This window comes from Pan troglodytes, chromosome 10 (genome assembly GCF_028858775.2).
Source record: "Pan troglodytes isolate AG18354 chromosome 10, NHGRI_mPanTro3-v2.0_pri, whole genome shotgun sequence".
Lineage (NCBI taxonomy): Eukaryota > Metazoa > Chordata > Mammalia > Primates > Hominidae > Pan > Pan troglodytes.
In genome coordinates, this window is record NC_072408.2 from 135708075 (window position 1) to 135730481 (window position 22407).

Below are 22407 nucleotides of genomic sequence, written 5' to 3' on the forward strand. Positions count from 1 at the left end.
CAGCTGCCTTAATACTAACGAAGGCAGTGGCCCCATCTGTGCTAATATTCGCTGATTAGTCACCGCCACCCACTTAAGCCAGTTTCACTTAAAAATGTCCTTGATGAAGAAATACAAATTATTAGCTTTTCAAATATTAACTTTTGAATACATGTTGTTATTTTTTTTTTTAGTAGAGATGGGGTTTTGCCTTGTTGGCCAGGCCGGTCTTGAACTCCTGACCTCAAGTGATCTGCCCTCCTCGGCCTCCCAAAGTGCTAGGATTACAGGCGTGAGCCACTGCGCCTGACCTTTTCTCTCTCTCTCTCTCATTTTTTTTTTTTTTCTGAGATGGAGTCTCGCTCTGTCGCCCAGGCTGGAGTGCAGTGGCGTGATCTCGGCTCACTGCAACCTCTGCCTCCCGGTTTCAAGCTATTCTCCTACCTCAGCCTCCCAAGTAGCTGGGATTACAGGCGCCCACCACCACGCCCTGCTAATTTTTGCATTTTTAGTAGAAACGGGGTTTCACCATGTTGGCCAGGCTGGTCTCGAACTCCCGACCTTGTGATCCACCCACCTTGGCCTCCCAAGTAGCTGGGATTACAGGCGCCCACCACCACGCCCTGCTAATTTTTGCATTTTTAGTAGAAACGGGGTTTCACCATGTTGGCCAGGCTGGTCTCGAACTCCCGACCTTGTGATCCACCCACCTTGGCCTCCCAAAGTGATGGGATTACAGGCGTGAGCCACCATGCCTGGTCCCTCTTTTATTATTATTATTATTTTTTTTTTGAGACGGGCTCTCATTCTGTTACCCAGGCTAGATTGCAGTGGTGCAATCATGGCTCACTGGAGCCTCGAACACCTGGGCTCAAGCCATCCTCCCGCCTCGGCCTCCCAAAGTGCTGGGATGACAGGCATGAGCCACTATGTGTGGCCAAATTTGAATTTTCAAGTAAAAATTAGAATTTTGGAAAGCCAGCATGAGGTTGTCAGTTTCCCAATATCTGAAGGCTTTCCTGATGAAATTGGTGGCTCTACTAACAAATCTGACTGTTTTGGATGTTGTATAATGAAACGTTTAAACATTTGAAAGATCTCCATGACTCAGTGAACCAGTAGGTTTTAAATGATCAATATGTGACCTATAGAATCAAGTACAGATGAAAGATCAGTTCATAGTACCAGGTAGACCAATGGACTTTAATATAACTGAGTATGAAAAGTTCGGCCAGGCGCAGTGGCTCATGCCTGTAATCCCAGCACTTTGGGAGGCCGAGGTGGGCGGATCACCTGAGGTCAGGAGTTCGAGACCAGCCTGACCAACATGGAGAAACCCCGACTCTACTAAAAATACAAAATTAGCCAGGCATGGTGGTGCGTGCCTGTAATCCCAGCTACTTTCGGGAGGCTGAGGCAGGAGAATCGCTTGAACCCAGAAGGTGGAGGTTGCAGTGAGCCGAGATTGTACCATTGCACTCCGGCCTGGGCAACAAGAGCAAAAATTCTGTCTCAAAAAAAAAAAAAAAAAAGAAAGAAAAAAAGAAAAGTTCCCTGATGCAGCTAAACTTTAAGAAATTGCCACTTGCTGAGTTTGGGTGCAGTGTCCAAGAACAATGCCTACAGTGATCGGAAAGGCCATTAAAATACTCTTTCTTTTTCCTACTACCTGTCTGCAAGAGGCAGGATTTTCTTTATAGACCTCAACCAAAACAACATATTGCAACAAATTAAATGAAACAGCAAACGTGGGAACCCAACTGTGTTGGTTAAGACAGACATTAAAGAAATAATTGCCAGGTGCAGTGGCTCAACCTGTAATCCCAGCACTTTGGGAGGCTGAGGCGGGTGGATCACCTGAGGTCAAGAGTTCAAGACCAGCCTGGCCAACGTGACGAAACCCTGTCTCTACTGAAAATACAAAAAATTAGCCAGGCATGATGGTGTGCACCTGTAGTCCCAGCTACTCAGGAGGCTGAGGCAAGAGAATTGCTTGAACCCAGGAGACCGAGGTTGAAGTGAACAGAGATGGTGCCACTGCAAGACTCCGTCTCAAAAAAAAAAAAAAAGAAAGAAATATTTTACCTGTGGAAGCATGCTCCTTTTCCATGAATTCATTGCCCTTTTCTCTAACTTGTCAGCCTTCAACATCATCCTCCACCATAAATCCTTCCTTGACCCTCCAGAATTGGCATAGATGAGTTCCCTTCCTCTGTCAGTTACCTTTTGCTGCTTAACAAACCAGTTGCCTTAAACACGCAAGGTGGCCTCACTTCCATGCCTGGACCTTAGCTGGGATGGTGGGGACCCCTGAGGCCTGTCTCCATGGGGTCTGTCATCCTGTTTTAGGCTCAGCAGGAAGAGAGAACGGGCCTCAACTCACAAGCACATTCCAGGCCTCTGCCTGTGATAAGCTTGCCTCCTTCCCATTGACCAAAGCAACTCAGCGGGTGGAGATACGGTCCCCACCTCATAATGAGAGGATCTTTAATGCTGCCTTACAAGGGCACGGATGCAGGGAGGGGGAGAATTGATGGCCTCTGTAACCATCTGCCACACTTCGTGCTTGTCTCTAATGAGTATAACATGTTTTACTTTCTTCCCCGTGCTTCTCAAGTGGTGAGCTTCTTGAGAAAGGGACATGAGGTAGTCACTCGTGCATCCCTGGAGAATAGTATACTGTCTCAGGCCCGGTGAATATCCTTTAAATTGATTGATTAGGAATGACTCCTCCTTTAGAACCCTTTGGGTTTTTTAAATATTTTTATTTTTATTTTTTGAGATGGAATCTTGCTCTGTCACCCAAGGTGAAGTACAGTGGCGCAATCTCAGCTCACTGCAACCTCTGCCTCCCAAGTTCAAGCTATTCTCCTGCCTCAGCCTTCTGAGTACCTGGGATTACAGGCTCCCGCCATCATGCCCAGCTAATTTTTGTATTTTTGGTAGAGACGGGGTTTCACCATGTTGGCCAGGCCGGTCTCGAACTCCTGACCATGTGATCCGCCCGCCTTGGCCTCCCAAAGTGCTGGGATACGGGCATGAGCCACTGTGCCCGGCCAGAACTTTTAATTAAAGAAATTTTCAGGCATACATAGAAGTAGCAAGAATAGTAGAGTGAGCCCTTTATGTGCCCACGACCCAGTTTATTGTTCCTCAATTCTTATTTACTCTACTTCCTCCTGAATACACACACACACCTACACTCACACACACACATACAATGTTTTCTAGAATAATTTGAAAAATTACCAATATCATGCCATTTCACCTGTAATTATGTGCCATTTTACCTGCAAATGTACTTTGATAAAGACTTTTTTAAAAAAACATAAACACCATGGTACAGGTAACTTTTGTATTGGCAGACCACAGTCAGTAAGGAAGAAATAAAGAGGGGTTTAAGAGTATTCATACAACCTAACATTTTTATCAATACAGTTTGGGAGAAATCAAGGAATAGAATTTGGAGGGGGAAAAAGAGAGGAACTGAATCATTTGGTTCTAGATGTATTGACTTAGCGACAAATATTGGACTCGGGTAAATATCCAGAATAGAGCTGAGAATGTAGGACTGTCCTCAGAGGAGGGCACAGTTGGGGACACAGCCATGTGAGTCACTGGTGTCCAGGTGATGGTTAAAGCATGAAAACAGTCTTTTTTTTTTGAGACAGAGTCTTTCTCTGTTGCCCATGCTGGAGTGCAGTAGTGCGATCTCGGCTCACTGCAACCTACGGCTCCCGGATTCAAGCGATTCTCCTGCCTCAGCTTCCCAAGTAGCTGGGATTACAGATGCCTACCACCACACCCAGCTAATTTCTGTATTTTGAATAGAGATGGGGTTTCACCATGTTGGCCAGGCTGGTCTTGAACTCCCAACCTCGGGCGATCCACCTGCCTCGGCCTCCCGAAGTGCTGGGATTACAGGCGACTGCCACTATGCCTGGCTAATTTTTGTATTTTTAATAGAGACTGGGTTTCACCATGTTGGCCAGGCTGGTCTCGAACTCCTGACCTCAAGTGATCTGCCCACCTCATCCTCCCAAAAGGCTGGGATTACAGGCATGAGCCACCGTGCCTGGCCCATTTCCCACCCTAAACAAACACTCAACTGTCAGGTATTACACCACTTACGCCGTTTCCCAGAAGCTAAGGGTGCAGGTCATGCCTCTGTTTGGTCAAGGCCGAATTTCCTAGTACACACCCACTATATGTCATCAATATGAAAGTTACTAGTGACATCATATTTTACCTTTTTTTGTGTGAAGTCTTTGAAATCCGGTGTGTATTTTACACTCACAGCACATCTTAATTCAAACAGGGCCTTACACGTGCCCTGGATCAGCCACGTGGCCACGTGTGGCGAGGGCTGTTGTGTGCTCAGGGCAGCTCTGTTTCAGGATTTCTGTAACTTACTCACACGATATCTGATCCTGGAGGACACATGAATGGACATGTGCCCAGTGAGGGTTAGTTTGTAACTGGTGAGTGAACTTCAGCCCCCAGGGGTGCTCTTATGGAAATGTTGTCTTGGGAGCTGGGTTTATGATCGCCTACCTATCTCTGGCTGACCTTCACAAGTTAGTTTGATTGGATTTCAGTAAAGACGGTTTTATCTCTTTTAATTTGAAATGCCTTTGTTTATGCTCAAGTCATTATTTTTTAGTGTTGTTTATATCAGCCTTAATTTGACATTGTACCTACTTTGTAAAATATACAATCCTAGTGGGCTCCTCACCAGGTCAGCATGCTAGGCTGTTAATGCCTAGCACGCGTGATCAACGTAGGTTATGTTTTGGGATGGCATTACTATGTTGGTTTGTGATATTATAATATATCTTTTAAGTGTTTTTTTTTTTTTTTTCTTTATTAAAGGAGTCTCACTCTGTTGCCCAGGCTGGATGGAGTGCAGTGGCATGATCGTGGCTCACTGCAGCCTCAAACTCGTGGGCTCAGACGATCCTCTCCCCTCAGCCTCCTGGGTAGCTGGGACTACAGGCCCATGCCACCACACCTGGCTGAAATTTTGACTTTTTTTTTTTTTTTCTGTGGAGATAAGGTCTCACTGTGTTGCCCAGGCTACTCTTGAACTCCTGGCCTCAAGTAGTTCTCCTGCGTCAACCTCCTAAAATGCTAGCTAGAATTACAGGCGTGAGCGTCTGTGCTGGCCAGTTTCTGATATTATAATATTGATTTGACATTTTCAAGAATTTGATTCATTTCACATTTCTGATCCTGAAATATATGTTGTGGGAAGTTTGAAAATATTTTATGTAGGATTTTGATTTCTTGCTACAATATGTAATAGATATTCAGGATGCAAACTTGAGTACTTCTAGTTCTAGTCCACGTTTAGAGCGCTTTGTCTAAATTCATCAGAATTTCGCCAGAAAATGTAAAAATTTCACCAAAAAGAAAAAAACACCCACGAACAAATTAAATGTGTATCTTAATGGACGCTTCTACCAGGAGAAGCAATGGTTATGGTTTAATATGTCTCCATTGGGCTCAAAACCCCTCATGCCTGTTTTCACACTCTTTTCCTAATAAGCATTCTTCTAAGAGGACATTATCTAAACTCAAATATTTATTTATGAGCTATATTTAAAAAATCCTGTTTGAGTAAATATTGCTTGAAGCAGTTATCAAATTCAAACAAAAAAAAGCACAGTGCCATTCATAATAGCCCATCAATATGCTTTGCAAAGGCTAAGTTTTCAGGTGTTATCTTTAGAGTGAGGTTTTTCTTTTTTCTTTTTCTTTTTTTTTTTCTGGAAACTTTGAGTCACCACCTTCTGGGGCCTAATTTATCTACTTTGCCTTGGCACTTGTGAAAGAAAAGTAACTTCTTGAAGTTGCTGTGTTACGCAAAACCTAAAGTGTAATTTTACTTTGTGTACATTTACTCATCAAAATTCTTTTGGAAATTAAAATATAGAAAGCAAGACAGATCTCATTGGCTGTCACAAGTGCAGTTCCTGTACAGGTGAGCTCCACAAGTCAGTGCAGATGTTAGCGCTGGCCTAATCGGAATGAGCTGCGTGTCTCCTTGTCCCTAAAGTCTGCAGTAGAAGCATGTTGTCTTTTGAGCTACTTATTCTCCCTCTTCCTGCATGGCCCCATTGCTTTATGTCTGATTACCTCGGAAAGTCATCTTGGCAGCAGCTGAAACTACACAGACCACACCTTTTATTAGAGTTCCCACCCTCCTGGAAACATAAAAACGCACTGAGCACGTGGGTTTCACCTCTAGACTACCTCTTTTCTGTGCCAACCCTCTCACCTCTGCCGGAGAAGCTCCAGGGATTGATCATGTCCCAGGAAGCTAATCATTTTTTTTTTTTTTTTTTTTTTTGAGACAGAGTCTGGCTTTGTTGCCCAGGCTGGAGCACAGTGGCGTGATCTCGGCTCACTGCAAGCTCTGCCTCCCAGGTTCACGCCATTCTCCTGCCTCAGCCTCCCGAGTAGCTGGGACTACAGGCGCCCGCCACGACACCCAGCTAATTTTTTGTATATTTAGTAGAGACGAGGTTTCACTGTGTTAGCCAGGCTGGTCTTGATCTCCTGATCTTGTGATCCACCTGCCTCGGCCTCCCAAAGTGCTGGGATTACAGGCGTGAGCCACCGCGCCCGGCCACTAATCATTTTTAATCGCTTCTATGAAGGTGAGCCTTCACTGGAGATTTCTGGATGGAACTGCAAATGTTCTTTATGTCTGTGTGGGTTTTTTGTTTGTTTGTTTGCCCCCATGTGAGATCCCTGGGAATTGAGAAGTTTGAAAGGAACTCAGAAGTATGAAAAACGCATCCATTCCAGAGCATAGATCTCGAGTTTACTTTTTCCATGACCCGGGGCTCAAATGTGTGGTACCATCACAAGTATTGTTTGTAATTCATTAAATTGCCGAGGCAGAGCATGGTAGGGGAATCTTCTGAATAAAATGAACAATCATTCTGAGTTGTTTACTCCATACATTTAATTGTTTAAAAAAACAAAAATCTTCTCTGGAAATTTCCTGTTGATGTTCCTGTTTCTTGAGTCGCCCCACTAGATGGGGTGCCACACTCTCATCCTTTGATTTTGTGAAGGGTCACGGGTTGTTCTTTTAAATTTATTTAAGTATTTATTTTTTAGACGAGTCTTGCTCTGTCCCCCACGCTGGAGTGCAGTGGCGCGATCTCAGCTCACTGCAGCCTCCGAAAGTGCTGGGATTACAGGTGTGAGTCCCCGCGCCCGGCCGGATTGTGTTAATTTCATCTCTATGGCTGCTCCATATTGGACCTGACAGAATCCTATCCCAGTCTAGTTTCAACATTTCTTTCTCATCTCACCCACGTATATTCTCTCTCTCTCTTTCTTTCCTTCCTTCCTTCCTTCCTTCTTTTTTTTTTTTTTAATTGTTCTCCACCCAAGGCGGAAGACTGGCAGCTCAGCTAGGTGCTGGGCTCTGTATGGTGGCTGGCGTTTCTGTGGGACACGGAGGACAGCAGGAAGGAAAATAAACACGACAGGCTGGGCGCGGTGGCTCACGCCTGTAATCCCAGCACTTTGGGAGGCCGAGGCGGGCGGATCACGAGGTCAGGAGATCGAGACCATCTTGGCTAACACGGTGAAACCCCGTCTCTACTAAAAATACAAAAAATTAGCCGGGCGCGGTGGCGGGCGCCTGTAGTCCCAGCTACTCGGGAGGCTGAGGCAGGAGAATGGCATGAACCCGGGAGGCGGAGCTTGCAGTGAGCCGAGATCGCACCACTGCAGTCCAGCCCGGGCGACAGAGCGAGACTCCGTCTCAAAAATAAATAAATAAATAAATAAAAAATAAACACGATAGGTCCAAGCGTCATTCCACTGGGTTTTGATATTGGCTTCGCAGCTAGTCTCCCATTTCTGACCTGTGCCATCCATCTATAATGAAGCAGGACACCAACGCTTCTTCCTCATATTCCAGAATCCCAACTCTTGAAAACCTCTTTCTTTGTTGTTAAAATGTTGTGAAGTGTTAGTGTCTGGACATTTTTTTTCTATGAAAAATGATTAAAGTACTTCCTAGTAAAAAAAGAAAAGAAAAGAAAAGAAAAATCGTTCTTTGTGTGGTTGGTTCCATTGCAGGAGTTCAGTGGCAAGGCTGAATCTCCCCACGCCTCGCCTTCCTTTTGAATATTACTTTCTTTTTTTTTATGCACGATAACAGATTTCTAAGGGAAAAGAGTAGAGGGAGGAAAAAAGACACCGTGACCTTGAAAAGTGCCCAATTTCTTTGTGTTTTGTGGCATAAATATATTTTGCAACTTTATATGTATGGGCCATCATTTCTTTTAAGCAGTTTGTAATCGTTTTACAAGTCGTTTTAACAAAGCCACAATCTGAAGTTGTATTATAATTTCAGAACAAAAAACTATTATTTTTGTCATCTGTAGAGCATAAAATTGTGCCTGTATTTCAAAAATAATCTATTGTGGTTTCCATTTGCAGAAAGTTTAATTTTAGAAGGTGAATCTCTGGCTTATAGTTAGTCAGAGAATGGGAAGTTCTTTGGTTGATGTTATTCCAGCATGAAAAGGTATCAGTTAGTCCTTGGGTCGTTAGAAATCCATCTATTTATAGGTATCTATCCAATAGGATCCTGGCTTTTTATATCCAGTAATGAGCCAAAGAGGTAACAGTTGCTGATAGACACACCTCAGTGTTTGCCATTGTGTGCACTGATGAGCTAATCTGCAAGGCAGGCCGTACACAAGGACTTTGACTCATGTTATTTCAAGGCAGATAGAACAATAATAAATATTGAGCAAAGAAAGCTAATTTGTATTTGTTACACTTTCATATAGAAAATGTTTTTCAAAATCAATATAAGCCAATTGGCTTTTGCCAGATTTCTTTTCTTGCAATGATTACAAATAACTCAGGTCCAGACTTCCTTTATACTGCAACTTTATTTCCTCTGTTTGCCTGGATGAGATCTGAAAATACCATTTATGCAACGCTTTTCAAATGATTTTAGAAAAATGATGCTCAGAGATGTGGGAAGATCAGCAGATAAGTCCAGAAATCTTCACATTCAGTCAATTCCTTCTGCTGACAGAGCTGAGATACAAGTTTAACTCTTTTTTTTTTTTTTTTTTTTTGGTGGAAAAAGGAGTTTCTTGACAGGAACATTTTGAGTTTATGTATTGCTAATTGCAGAGCATATTTCCAATGAAAATAGTGACAAAAACTATAAACTCTATGTTGCCTCACCTTATATTTATCTAGGATTATGCTGAATCTGTTATTGTCAAACACTTACATTAACTTAAGTTATATTAAGTTAAATGCCATGGTGTTCTATTGTGAGTGCTTTACCATCCATCTTCAAGATGTTGCCAGGCGAGTGTTTTGGACACAGGGTTGTTTTAGGAAGAAACACTCCAAGCCTCCACTACACTCCAGTAACAGCTCTTCCAGCTTTCCAGGGAAATTATAATTCAGCACAAGGAGTAGTTTAGGGCTCTGAACTGCAATTTCTAATTTCAATGGTCGCCCTTAGCCTTTTTTCTTTTTTTTTTCATTAAAGTTAATGTCTTTTTTAACTGGTAGAGAAGAGGTCTTTGAAACTCTCTCTTAAAGGTTTACTATTTTAAGGGCATTTGGAATACCACACATATCTGCTTGCATGATGAAGTGGGGAGGAGAGGCAAGACTTCTGGAGGCTTGAGATGCTTCCTGTAGTGAAATACAAAATGCGATGCTAAGGACAAAACCAACGCCATACCGAGCCTCGTGTGTACCCACCACCTTCTTTATTTTTTTTATTTTTCAGGCAGAGTCTCACTCTGTCGCTTAGTCTGGAGTGCAGTGGCGCAATCTCGGCTCACTGCAACCTCCGCCTCCCGGGTTCAAGCGATTGTCCTGCCTCAGCCTCCCAAGCAGCTGGGATCACAGGCGCATGCCGCCACACCTGGCTAATTTTTGTATTTTTAGTAGAGACAGGGTTTTACCATGTTGCCCAGACTGGTTTTGACCTCCTGACCTCAAATGATTTGCCTGCCTCGGCCTCCCAAAGTGCTGGGATTATATGGGTGAGCCACCATGCCTGGCCGTGCCACCCACCTTCTGCCTGGATGCTGCCTCTACCAAACCTTCCCAGGCTTGGGGAGGGCCAGTCTCCTTCTTCCTGTTGATTGTCTCGCCCTTGGCAGGGCTACTTCACCTTTAGCTTGTGTCCCAAAATATAAAACTGAAGTGGGGACAATGTCCAACGTGGACCAGCATACCCCATGCAGTGCCGAGGGCTCCCTGGTGCCCTAAAGACCACACTGTATCCCTACACCGAGGAAGGACAGGGGTGTGTCTTCTGTGACCTCCAGGGATCTAGGTAGTTCAGTCACTTCATGCATTGATCAGGCTTAGGTCACATGACAAAAAGACATCCATTTTTGGACTCTTTCACCAAAATGACGGCCTATTTTGATCACTTGAGAGAAACCGTCCTTGGCATGGACTTGCTCCATCAGCCGTTCCAGAGAGGGTCTCACTCTGCTCCTGCCTCCACCTTTCCATCTAAACGTCACCTGAAAAATATTCCTGCCACTGTTTCAAAATGAACTGGAGAAATGGATTCAATTTTTCTCTAGTAGTTTTGTGACATTCCACCAGAAAATATGGCAAGGAATAGTAAGTTGATATCTTGGTACAAATATCCATATCCGTCCTGCAAGGGCCGCCTTTTGCTTGGTGCCAGGGAGGTACCTTACCAGACGCTTTCCACCTGGCTGTCCTCTCTTGCCGGGAAGGATCTGCCTCCTGGGGCCTGTCTTTGGTTTCCCAACATATTGGCAGCTCCTCCTCCTCCTCCTGCTCCTTTCTTCTTTTTTTTCTGGGGGTGGTGGAAGCAGTCTTCCCCTCAGGGATGCATAAGCCATAACATGCTGCCTCAAACCTCCACCTCCACGCAGGGGCGGGAGCTGCATCAGCTGGGCCGGCACTGGCATGCTCTCTGGCTGAACTTCAGTAATGTCTCCACTAACATAGCAAGTGTAAAATTGCAAAATTGCATTAGGCCTCATTGAAGAGACTTTTTGTGTGTGTGCTTCTTACCTTATAGATGCTGTATTTTTAACGGCAAAACCTATTAAAAGCAGAAGTAATGCTTTGCTCTTACAGAGTAATAAGTCTATGAGCAGCTGTGTAGATGATTCTCAGTGATGTTTTCCGGGACGGCTTTTTTTGTTAATGACCTTCATTTTATTTCTAAAAAGCAGTTGTCATGCACTATCCAATGTACTTTTCTTTTCTCTCTCCCCTCCTTTCAAAAGCCGCATGCTAAGGGTAAGATCTATGTCCAGAGTCAAGGTAAGAATTTTAAAATATTTATTTACTTATGTACAGGGATAGAGAATGAATATATCAAAATAGATGTATATTTATATGTGAGATATATATATATATATATTTAAAAGAATAAGTTTGCAGCCTTAAGAGACACATATTGAGATGTTTATGAAGGAGATAATATGATTTCTCAGATTTACTTAAAATAATCAGTGAAATGGCTACTTTTTTTTTCTTTTTTGAGACAAGGTCTGGCTCTGTCGCCTAGGCTGGAGTGCGGTTGTGCGATCTCGGCTTACTGCAACCTCTGCCTCCTGGGTTAAAGCATTTCTCTAGCCTCAGCCCCCCCAGTAGCTGGGACTATAGGCAGGCATGAGCCCCCATGCCCAGCTGATTTTTTTTGTATTCCTTGTAGAAATGGGGTTTCGCCATGTTGCCCAGGTTGGTCTTGAACTCCTGGGCTCAAGCAATCTGCCTGAGAATGGCTACATTGTTAAGATTTTTCTAACATTAGAATAAAAGGTAAATAGGAGAAATTATAAAATAATGATTTAAAATGCGGATCACTTAACATTTTCTGCCAGTAGAAGTACGATATACTCCATCAGCAGTATGTTTGGAAAAAACAAACCAAACCCAATGCGGAGCTTCTGTTTCAGCTGACTTGAGCTGGGGGACCTGGAACTCTTCCCCCTTCATACTCCTCCTTCCTCCCTGCCCAATTCTGCCCCTATGGTGGCATCTGAGGCCCTTCATCAAATCCTCTGAGGTTTAAACACAGTTTTTTGTTTTTGTTTTGAGATGGAGTCTTGCTCTGTCGCCCAGGCTGGAGTGCAGTGGCGCAATCTTGGTTCACGTCAACCTCCGCCTCCTGGGTTCAAGCAATTCTCCTGCCTCAGCCTCCCGAGTAGCTGGGATTACAGGTGCCCCCCACCACGCCCAGCTAATTTTTGTGTATTTTGTAGAGACAAGGTTTTACTGTGTTGGCCAGGCTGATCTTGAATTCCTGACCTCAGGTGATCTGTCCGCCTCGGCCTCCCAAATTGCTGGGGTTCCAGGTGTGAGCCACCGTGCCCGGCCTCTCTAAACACAGTTTGTAAACCACTGTACTACATGATAGAAATAATGGAAAGACTAGATCCAAGGAAGAACATGTAATTGGCCCCAAGCTCAGGTTAGAACGAGTGCAGAGGCTGAGGCCAGGCGTTCGGGCCTCCTGAGGACTTCCATGGTGCTCAGGCGCACCTTAGTGAGGCACGGCATCCTGTCATCACCGTGTCCTTGCTGCATTGGCTTCAGTGACATTTTTAGCTGGTGCAGCAGGAAAAACCTGGGCTCTGAGGCAGCGCGTAGGTTTGAACACAGCGTCTACCACCTCCACCCTGCGCATTTTGAAGTCCGTTTAACCTCTTTGAACATCAGTGTCCAGCTGGATAAACTGGAGGAACCAGTCTGCTCAGTGGGCCTTTAAGGGTTACAGTGGAGTATGGAAAGCGCCTACATGCAGTCGGAGCCCAGGGCTGGCTTGAAGTGGGCGCTTGTTAAATAGCCGCTGTCAGTATGATTCAGTGTGAATAACGATTATGCAGGTGGATTTTGGAGGTGGTTAGATGACTTGATTTACTTACATTTTATAAAATTTCAAAATGTTTCTGTTACCAAGATAACGTGTTAGACGTTGCCTCTGAATTTCTAAATTGTAAAATAGTCATTTTTTTTCAGCAAAAATTAAATGTAACTTCTCTCTCTGAAGAAGTAATAGCCAACAGACCATCAGGCATGAGTTGGTGAGGGTTGAGAGTGGGAATTTTACAGGGAGGTATAATTTTCACATGGGGCTTAGCTGACAGTGTTTTTGAAACCTGTTACTTCCTGGCATTTTTAAGGAACTCAAGGTTTGTCTAACCCCGTTTGGGCCTGTCATGGATCCTGGGGCTGAAAGGGGTACGTCTTTTCTCATGTGGAATCCATGGGCTCTTTTTAACCCTCCTGTGCTGAAGGATTCATGGGACTTCAGTGACACACTCAGAGCATCGAGTGGCTTTATAAAAACCAGGTGCTACCGTTATTTAAACTTCAACACAAGTGGGCCGTGTGTGGTGGCTTACACCTGTAATCCCAGCACTTTGGGAGGCTGAGGCGGGAGGATCACTTGAAGTCAGGAGTTCGAGACCAGCCTGGCCAACATGGCGAAACCCTGTCTCTACTAAAAATACAAAAATTAGCCGGGTGTGGCAGCGGGCGCCTATACTCCCAGCTACTCGGGAGGCTGAGGCAGGAGAATCGCTTCAAACCAGGAAGAGGAGGTTGCAGTGAGCAGAGATCGTGGCACTGCACTGCAGCCTGGGTGACAGAGCGAGACTCTGTCTCAAAATAATAATAATAATAGTAATAATAATAATAAGCCTCAACACAAAATAACTCATTGTATTTCAGCAGTCGCATCAAAGTGAACTTGCCCTTTTTTTGTTTCTTTGACCCAGGAATTGCAACAACACCAAACGCCGCTTTTAACTGGAATACCTTTCTTCAACGCTCTGGTGAGACATGAGATCTTCTTAGAGGATTTTGATGAAGTGCATCTTGTCAGTTACTTTCAGGAGCTTGTGACGTTCATGCGGTTTTGAAAAAGTGGTTGTCAGAGAGAACAAGGTTCATTTCCCTCTGTCTGCGGCTTCATGAGTAGTTTTATCCTTTTGAGGAACAGCAGGGCTAGAAAGCCAGAGAGACAGGGGCTCTGGCCCTTTCTGATGCTGTTTTTAGCACCTGCTTTCCAAATTTTCAGTATCATTTCCTGTGACATTTGTTCTTTATAAGAATAACAACCTCATGTGTTCATTTTATTTTACTTTACTAGTTATACACATAATTAAATTACCATTGTAGAAAAAGGAGAAAATATCAGGATATGCAACACATTTTTTTTTTCTTTTTGAGATGGAGTCTCGTTCTGTTGCCCAGGCTGGAGTGCAGTGGTGTGATCTAGACTCACTGCAGCCTCTACCTCCCGGGTTCAAGTGATTCTCCTGCCTCAGCCTCCTAAGTAGCTGGTACTACAGGCATGCACCACCATGCCCGGCTAATTTTTGTATTTTTAATGGAGACGGGGTTTTGCCGTATTGGCCAGGCTGGTCTCGAACTCCTGATCAGGTGATCCACCCACCTCGGCCTCCCAAAGTGCTGGGATTACAGGCATGAGCCACTGGGCCTGGCCAAAAAATGCAACAAAAATTTTAATCACTTGAAATTTCATCACCAAAAAGAAACTGCTATTAATGTTTGATGTGATCTTTCTCAACAATTTACATGTAAATAATGATGTTTAAAAGACAAAATCAAGCTTCACTTACTACTCTAACCTGCCTTCTTCTTTGCTCATTATGTCAGTAGAATAGAGTGAACTCATCCTTTTTTTAAAAAAATTCTGAAGTTTGTATGTAGTGAAATGCAGAGATCTCAAGTGTAAAATTAGGCAAATGTTTGACAGATGTATATACCCATGTGACAAATACCCCAATCAAAATAGATAACATTTCCACCACTCAAGAAAGTTCTCTCATGCCCTCTTCCATATTTAATTTCTGTCTCTTTATAGGCGATTCCTAGTCTAATTTTTCTTATCTTAGATTAGTTTTACCTGTTCTTGAACTTCATCTAAGTGGAGTCATGCATTGAATAATTTTTTGTATCTGGCTTTCCTTGTTCAACTAATGTGTTTGAGATTTATCCCTATTGTGTGTATCTGTAGACCTTTTTTCTTAGTATTCTATTTTGGAATGGTGTATTTCATTCCATATATCACAAATTGTTTATCTCTTCTTCTATTGATGAACTTTTAGCTTGTTTTCCATTTTTAACCGTTACAAATACATTTACTATGAATATCCTTGTGCAAGGATTTTTGGTGACCTACGTTTTCACTTCTCTTGGATAAATGCCTCTAAGTCAAATAGCTTGACTATATGATTAACATTATAAAAAATATCCAAACAGTTCTCCAAGGTGTGCCATCTTACACTTCCACAGAAGCTGACAAGAGCTTCAGTTACTCCACATTCTTGCCCACCGGTGGAGTAGACAGTCTTTTCAATTTTAGTTGTTCTAGGGAGGTAATGAAATGGTGTCTCATTGTCATTCTTCTAAGTTTCATTCCCCTGATGATTAATTTTGTTCAGCACCTTTTTATGTGCGCGTTGGCCATTCATGTATCTTGTTTTGTGAGTGTCTAGCCAATTGTGTGTGTGTGTCTTCTAATTATTGGTTTGTAGAACTTCCTTATATTCTAGGTACAAGCCTTTTGTCAGATAAATATATTGTTAATATTTTCTCCCATTCTCTGGTTTATATTTTTGTTTGCTTAACCATGTCTTTTGAAGAGCAGAAGAGGCTTAAATTTTATTGAAGTCGAGTTTATCAAACTTTTTCTTTGATGGTTAGTGCTTTTGAGTCCTGTCTACAAAATCTTTACCTACCCTAAGGTCACAAATATGTTTTTCTTTCTTTTTAAAATGTCTTCAGAAGTTTTAGTGCTGTAGCTCTTTCATTTAAGATTATAAATCATCTGAAATTGCTATTTGTGTGTTGTATGAGGTAGGGATCTGTTTTTTTTCTTAACAATATCCAGATGGTTCCGGCGTCATTTATTGGAAATGTTTTTCTTTGCCCATTGAATTGCTCTGGTGCCTTCGTTGAAAGTCAGTTTACTGTATGTGGCCTTCCATTATCTATGCCTATCTTTATTCCAATATCATGCTGTTTTGTTGGTATAGGGTAATAGTAAGTCTAGAAACCAAGTAGTGTTAGTCAATAACTTTGTTTCAAAATTATTTTAGCTATTCTAGGTTTTTTGCATATCAATTTAAATTTGGGGCTCAACTCATCAATTTCTGTAAAATCCTGTTACATTGAACCTCCACCTCCTGGCTACAAGGGATTCTCCTGCCTTAGCCTCTCAAGTAGCTGCGATTACAGGCACGCCCCACCACACCTGGCTAATTTTCTGTATTTTTTGGAGAGAGGGGGTTTTCACCATGTTGGCCAGGCTGGTCTTCAACTCCTGAGCTCAAGTAAGCCATCTGCCTCAGCTTCCCAAAGTGCCGGGATTACAGGCATGAGCCACCTCGCCTAGCCTCCTGCTGCAAACTTCTAAGAAGAGACTGAAGATGCAAAATCAATTCTCTGCCCTCAGCAAACAGAAAGACACCCCAAGTCTGTTTTCATGCTAAAGACTTGAAACAAGAAGACATACATGCAGCCAAAAAACATATGAAAAAAGTTCATCATCCACTGATCATTAGAGAAATGCAAATCGAAACCACAATGAGATAACATCGCACATCAGTCAGAATGGCGATTATTAAGAGGCCAAAAAACAACAGATGCTGGCAAGCTTGTGGAGAAATAAGAACGCTTTTACCCTGTTAGTGGGGATGTAAATTAGTTCAACCGTTTTGGAAGACAGTGTGGCAATTCCACAAAGATACTATTTGACCCAGCAATCCCATTACTGGGTATATACCCAAAGGAATATATATCATTCTGTTATAAAGATACATGCACGTGTATGTTCATTGCAGCACTATTCACAATAGCAAAGACATGGAATCAACCCAAATGCCCATCAGTGATAGACTGGATAAAGAAAATGTGGTACATAGACACCGTGGAATACTATGCAGCCATAAAAAGGGACAAGATCATGTCCTTTGCAGGAACATGGATGAAGCTGGAAGCCGTTATCCTCAGCAAACTAAGGCAGGAACAGAAAACCAAACACTGCATGTTCTCACTTATAAGTGGGAGCTGAACAATGAGAACATGTGGACACAGGGAGGGGAATAACACACACTGGGACCTGTCAGGAGAGGGTGGGGCTGGGGGCATCGGGAGAGCATCAGGAAAAATAGCTAATGCATGCTGGGCTTAATACCTGGGTGATGGGTTGATAGATGCAGCAAACCACCATGGCACACGTTTACCTATGTAACAAACCTGCACATCCTGCACATGTACCCTGGAACTTAAAATAAGATAAAATGAAACAAAAAAGACTTGAAACAAAGCCTCTACCACATACTCTATGTCAGTATTAAGTTCTATTGAAAAGAAAAATTTCCAAGCATTTTATCGGAAATAATTTTCGTAGTGTATTCATCAATCTCAGCCACACTAGCATGGCTGTTCTCAGTATTACAGATGAACCCACATGACCTCAGCTGCTTTGTCATGTCAGTTACATGTACCATTATTCAGAACGAGTGGGCCCATTTTCAATTTCCTGTTGTAAGGTTAGTCTGTCTTCAATCTATCACAGGACGCAATGGCGTTGTAACTAAGATTCATAATTTCCAGTAGGAGAATGATTTGTCGTCACATTCCATGGTCTCAGGGTCGACTGTTTCGTTGGTCTTGCTATTGAATGATTAAGGGAACAGCCAGGAGATTTTAAACACTCCTTAGAAAGCGTTTTCCTCTGGAGACCTACTTGGCTGCTGCTTAATCTTAATGTGTGCAATTAGAAGTTGTAAATGTATTCAGAATATATGGGCTTAGAGAGACTGGTTGTGGCTCTGATAGCTGACAGTGGCAGATAACGGCTTAAGGGTAGATGTAGGATTAATCTGCGTCTCTGGGTTTTATGATCAGGCGTCTGTTCGCATTTGTGCCATCATTTGTCTTTGTCGTCTCTCAGGCTCTGGGGATGGGCCGTCCTCATCAACCTTACTCTATCTTCCCTTGGCCTCTGAGCATTGGAAACCTGTGACTGTGATTTGTCCCTCCCACGTGGAGCTTCAGACAGTGAAAACAGAAGGTAGAGTGAAGTTGGTAGAGACTATTAGTGATCAGATACCGTCTGCCTTCTCACCAACTATTAACCTTGAAATCAGGGGGAGTGGGTGGGAAGGGCTTCATTTAACACTGCATATAAACAGTTGAGTGATCGATTAGTCACCAGGGTGTGTAGTGTGCTTCTTAAATGTCTGATGTCCACGTCGCGATGCATTCTCCTCTTCCGGCATGTCACAGGTTTTCTGACCATACTCAGTTCTATCTCTAAGCCCCAGCTAAAGAATGAGTAAGTCTCCTTAATTTAAAACATCAAACCCCTCTTATGCTTACCATTATCTTACATGCAAACAGGTCAACTAAGAACAAATAAATAATAAAGCAGGTTAAATGTAGTAAATGGCATGGTTGTAATTTTTTCACACGATATTGACAATAGCTATTCTGATTGGAAGACTGATGTGTAGACATCAAATTAGTTACCTGGTCTTTGAGTTTTTCTGTGCATTTCTAGATACATTTTAAATGTGATGATTCCATGTTCTATGAGTTTTGCCTTTAAATTTCAATAACCAACACATCTAAAGTCATGATTCCTTTCAGGCTATCAAACCTAAAACGTATGAAAGCTTAAATTGACTGGGTAACTCCTTCCTGTTTTTCTGATTTCTGTTTTATTGTATTTCTAGTTTTATTGCTTATTTCTCTCTCTCTCTCTCTCTCTCCATCTCTATCTCTATCTCTCTGTCAACTCTATTTGTATTTCTATAATGGAAACTCAAATTTGCCTAACTCAGATTGTAGCACTTTTCTTCCTCAGGCTAGTCCTAGGAAAACTCACTTGTTTTTCGTATGGAAAACTAGTGTTAGTAGAAGCCTTTATTCTTGCATAGCCCCCAAATCAGCTTTTTCAGCTATAATTTAGTAAGTCTAATGTGTTCGACTGAAGTACTTTTTTTTTGTAATAACAAGTGAAAAATAATGAAGAGCGTGTCCTGGCGCAGTGGCTCACGCCTGTAATCCCAGCACTTCGGGAGGCCAAGGCAGCGGATCACTTGAGGTCAGGAGTTCAAGACCAGCTTGACCAACATGGTGAAATCCTGTCTCTGTTAAAAATACAAAAATTAGCCAGGTGTGGTGGTGCATGTCTGTAATCCCAGCTACTTGGGAGGCTGAGACAGGAGAATTGCTTGGACCTGGGAGGCAGAGGTTGCAGTGAGGTGAGATTGCGGCGTTGCACTCCAGCCTGGACAACAAGAGTGAAACTTTGTCTCAAAAAAAAAAAGAAAAGAAAAAAGAAAATAATAAAGACAGCTCCTAGAATAGAATACAGGGCATAGAGACTGCCTCAACGTGGATTGGGTTTCTGTTCCTGAGCCCGCTGATGACTCATACTTGGGAGATTAAGCAACGTGGAGTGTAGCTGTTGGCAGCAATATGCCAGATCGTGAAAACAACACATTTTGTTTTGAAGATAAAAATACCGTTCTCCAGGAAATGGTTCTATCGGAAAGACATTTGTTAAGTGACGAGTTCAAATCTTGACTCATGGATAACCTAGATATTAGAGGAAAAGCAAAGGTAATAAAAATAAGTTTGGCATTAAAAGGAGGAGACAAAATTTACTAAAAAAATTAGTCAGGTATGTGCCTTGTCTCTGAGCATCAGCAGGCCAACCTTATTTAATAGTTCTTTGTTAAAAGCTAAGAATTTATACCACCTTAAAGCTGTCAGGGGCTTTAGGGAGCCCGAAGTGTAATTCATCAGAGTTGACGCTTACGTGTGATGAGCCTGAGCCCTTGAACACTTGATCAGGATTTTTCCTCTATAATCTTTACTTTTGGTGAGTGATATTTTGGTATGTGGAAAGTGCACATAAGCTACTTGTATCCAAATGCTGTCTCTTTCTTTTAGTTTTTTTTTTTAACCTAGAGTAAGACAAGTCTATAGCCCTTTATTCTATCATTTTCTAATTTAGTTTCCTATATTCCCATTACACTTAATCTCCAACCCAGCAAGAAGATGAGGGGAGAGGAAAGGAATATAGGATTCACTCCATCTCCCTGCAGCGTCTTGCAGGTCAGGGGTCTCATAATGAATTGAGTAAGTTAGGGACCAGCACTTTTAAACATTGAAGTGAAATCAAATAGAAAACATTGAAGTGGCTTGCATGTAGTCAGCCTAAAGTATGTTTTTAATCATATATAAACTCTATGTCTATGTATGTGTATGTGTGTATTTATATATCTCGTGTGACTGAGTTGCAACATAATATGTTTATCTTACCGTATGTCATAGTCAAAAAACTCTGAAGATCAATATTCTATCTTATGGCTTATTCTCTTCTCAGGGCCATCTTTCCAAGGGATCCCAGGACAGGGGTAGTTGGAGGGCCACTTTTTTACAGCCTGCGTGACCAAAATGCCAATGCGTCTTCAGAGCCTCGAGTTCTCAGTAGCTAAGTGTGTCAGAGTAAAGGAACAAAATAGGTTTCCAGCACTCATACTTCTCACATAGCAAAAATAAAGAATTAAACAGAGTCTCTTCATCTTGACGTCACCTGCGTTCTTCACACAGTGCTTTCAATACCATCTCTGGATGCCATCTTTGTAGATTGTTTGTTTGACATTTACTTTTTTCTTTTTTCCAATTCGGTAATACTGATTCTTGACTTTCCCCCTCTTTTTGGTACCTTTGTGATTCTCCTTGTACCTTCCTTCTTTCCCTCTTCCTCCTTCTGTGTATATGAATAGATATTCCATGCACATCAAGAATATGGGGGAAGTGATGTTGCTCCCTTCTCAGTGTGACACATATGGATGTGTACAGCATCAGCTTGTCCCAATACTGGAGATCTTTTTCTGACTATGTAAACTCTGTGTGTGTGTGTGTGTGTATGTGTGTGTGTATACACACCAGCCGTGTATGCTGGGCTAAGGCTTCCTCCCTTAGTTAAGCTGGTATCCCCTGGTTTCTCCGTGTACTGTACAGGTATTATATTTCCTTTGTAATTAATAAGTAATTTTTGAGAGGGTGCTCTTAATCTCTATCCTCATCAAACTTTCACTTGCAAATTTTAGCATTCATTAGTGGCTTTTGCCTAGTAATGTAGGCTTGGACTGTTTCTCCTACCTGACCTCTCAATCTTGAAAAGTTTTCTCCATTTTTAACAATCATTTATTAAAATGAATAGCTTGACTCTTGACCTCATGTTCAAATGCCTAACCTCAAATTCTTCTGACCCACAATTCAAATTCTGCATGTAGCGTCTAGCTTAGACTTTTGGTCAAACAAGGACTCACTAAGGTTTGCATTTCTAAAGTTAGCTTCAGGATACTTAGAATATTAAGGAAAGGGCCAGGTGCGGTGGCTCACGCCTGTAATCCCAGCGTTTTGGGAGGATGAAGCCAGCGGATCACCTGGAGGTCAGGAGTTTGAGCCCAGCCTGGCCAACATGGTGAAACCTCATCTGTACCAAAAATACCAAAAAGAACCGGGCATGATGGCCTGTGCCTGTAGTCTCAGCTACTTGGGGAGCTGAGGCAGGAGAATCGCTTGAACCCAGGAGGCAGAGGTTGCAGTGAGCCGAGAACGCACCACTGCACTCCAGCCTGGGCTACAGGCTGAGACTCCATCTCAAAAAAAAAAAAAAAAGAGTATTAAGGAAATATTAAAAACTCTACATATTCAATGAAAATTGACAATGCAGATTGTCAGAGGCTTATTCAGAGGCTGTGACAATTTTCCAAGGCTTTTCTAAGAGTGACATCTCGATCTTAACATTTCAGTAAGATTTGCTCCCGTTGGGTATCAATTTTTTGAAGCTTTTGTGATTGCATTAAAGTGGTGTCGCCATAAGTCATTATATTCACACTAGTTGTATTCTTGTTCGAGATTTGGAATAGCATAGAGAAAATGAAAGTGCTTGAATTAAATAATGGACAGATGCCTGTGCTGGGAAAGAAAACCTTGAACCTGCATAATTTTATGGCCAATTATACAGGTTATAAATGCTGAAGTTTTAGGTCGGCTTGTGTTAAATATATTAGCAATTTCTATTGCATGCGTCGTGTACTGAGCTGTAATAAGCCACCGCAGGATGCACCACCTGCTCCCATTTGTTCTGTGGTCGGGGGTTTGGACCTTCTAATGCCTCCAAAGTCTTTGCTAATAAGGCTCAGCTTTTTCCTGTATCTGCAGATGTCTTGGTCTGGATCCCTCACTTTTTTTTCTTTTCTTTTTTTTTTTGAGATGGAGTCTCGCTCTGTTACCCAGGCTGGGAGTGCAGTACACCATCTCTGCTTACTGCAACCTCTGCCTCCCGGGTTTAAGCGA

At 42.5% G+C, this 22407-nt stretch overlaps 1 protein-coding gene across 9 annotated transcripts in view; it reads left to right on the forward strand.

Annotated features, from left to right (window-relative positions):
* Positions 1 to 22407, forward strand: part of GLT1D1 (glycosyltransferase 1 domain containing 1) — a 131088-nt gene that overhangs the window by 47812 nt on the left and 60869 nt on the right. For 4 of the 9 annotated variants that reach the window (XR_008538604.2, XM_016924622.4, XM_016924624.4 and 1 more), the window contains 3 exons: positions 5915 to 5962; positions 11271 to 11307; positions 13770 to 13826. The exons of 3 other annotated variants lie outside the window; for them this stretch is intronic. Coding sequence is in view for 5 of the 6 variants with exons in the window: in XM_016924622.4 (XP_016780111.1) it covers positions 5915 to 5962; positions 11271 to 11307; positions 13770 to 13826 (142 nt within the window). In the remaining variant the exon portion in view is untranslated. The remainder of the gene's footprint in view (positions 1 to 5914; positions 5963 to 11270; positions 11308 to 13769; positions 13827 to 22407) is intronic. 2 more of the 9 variants (XM_016924623.4, XM_054664711.2) reach the window with 1 other exon arrangement.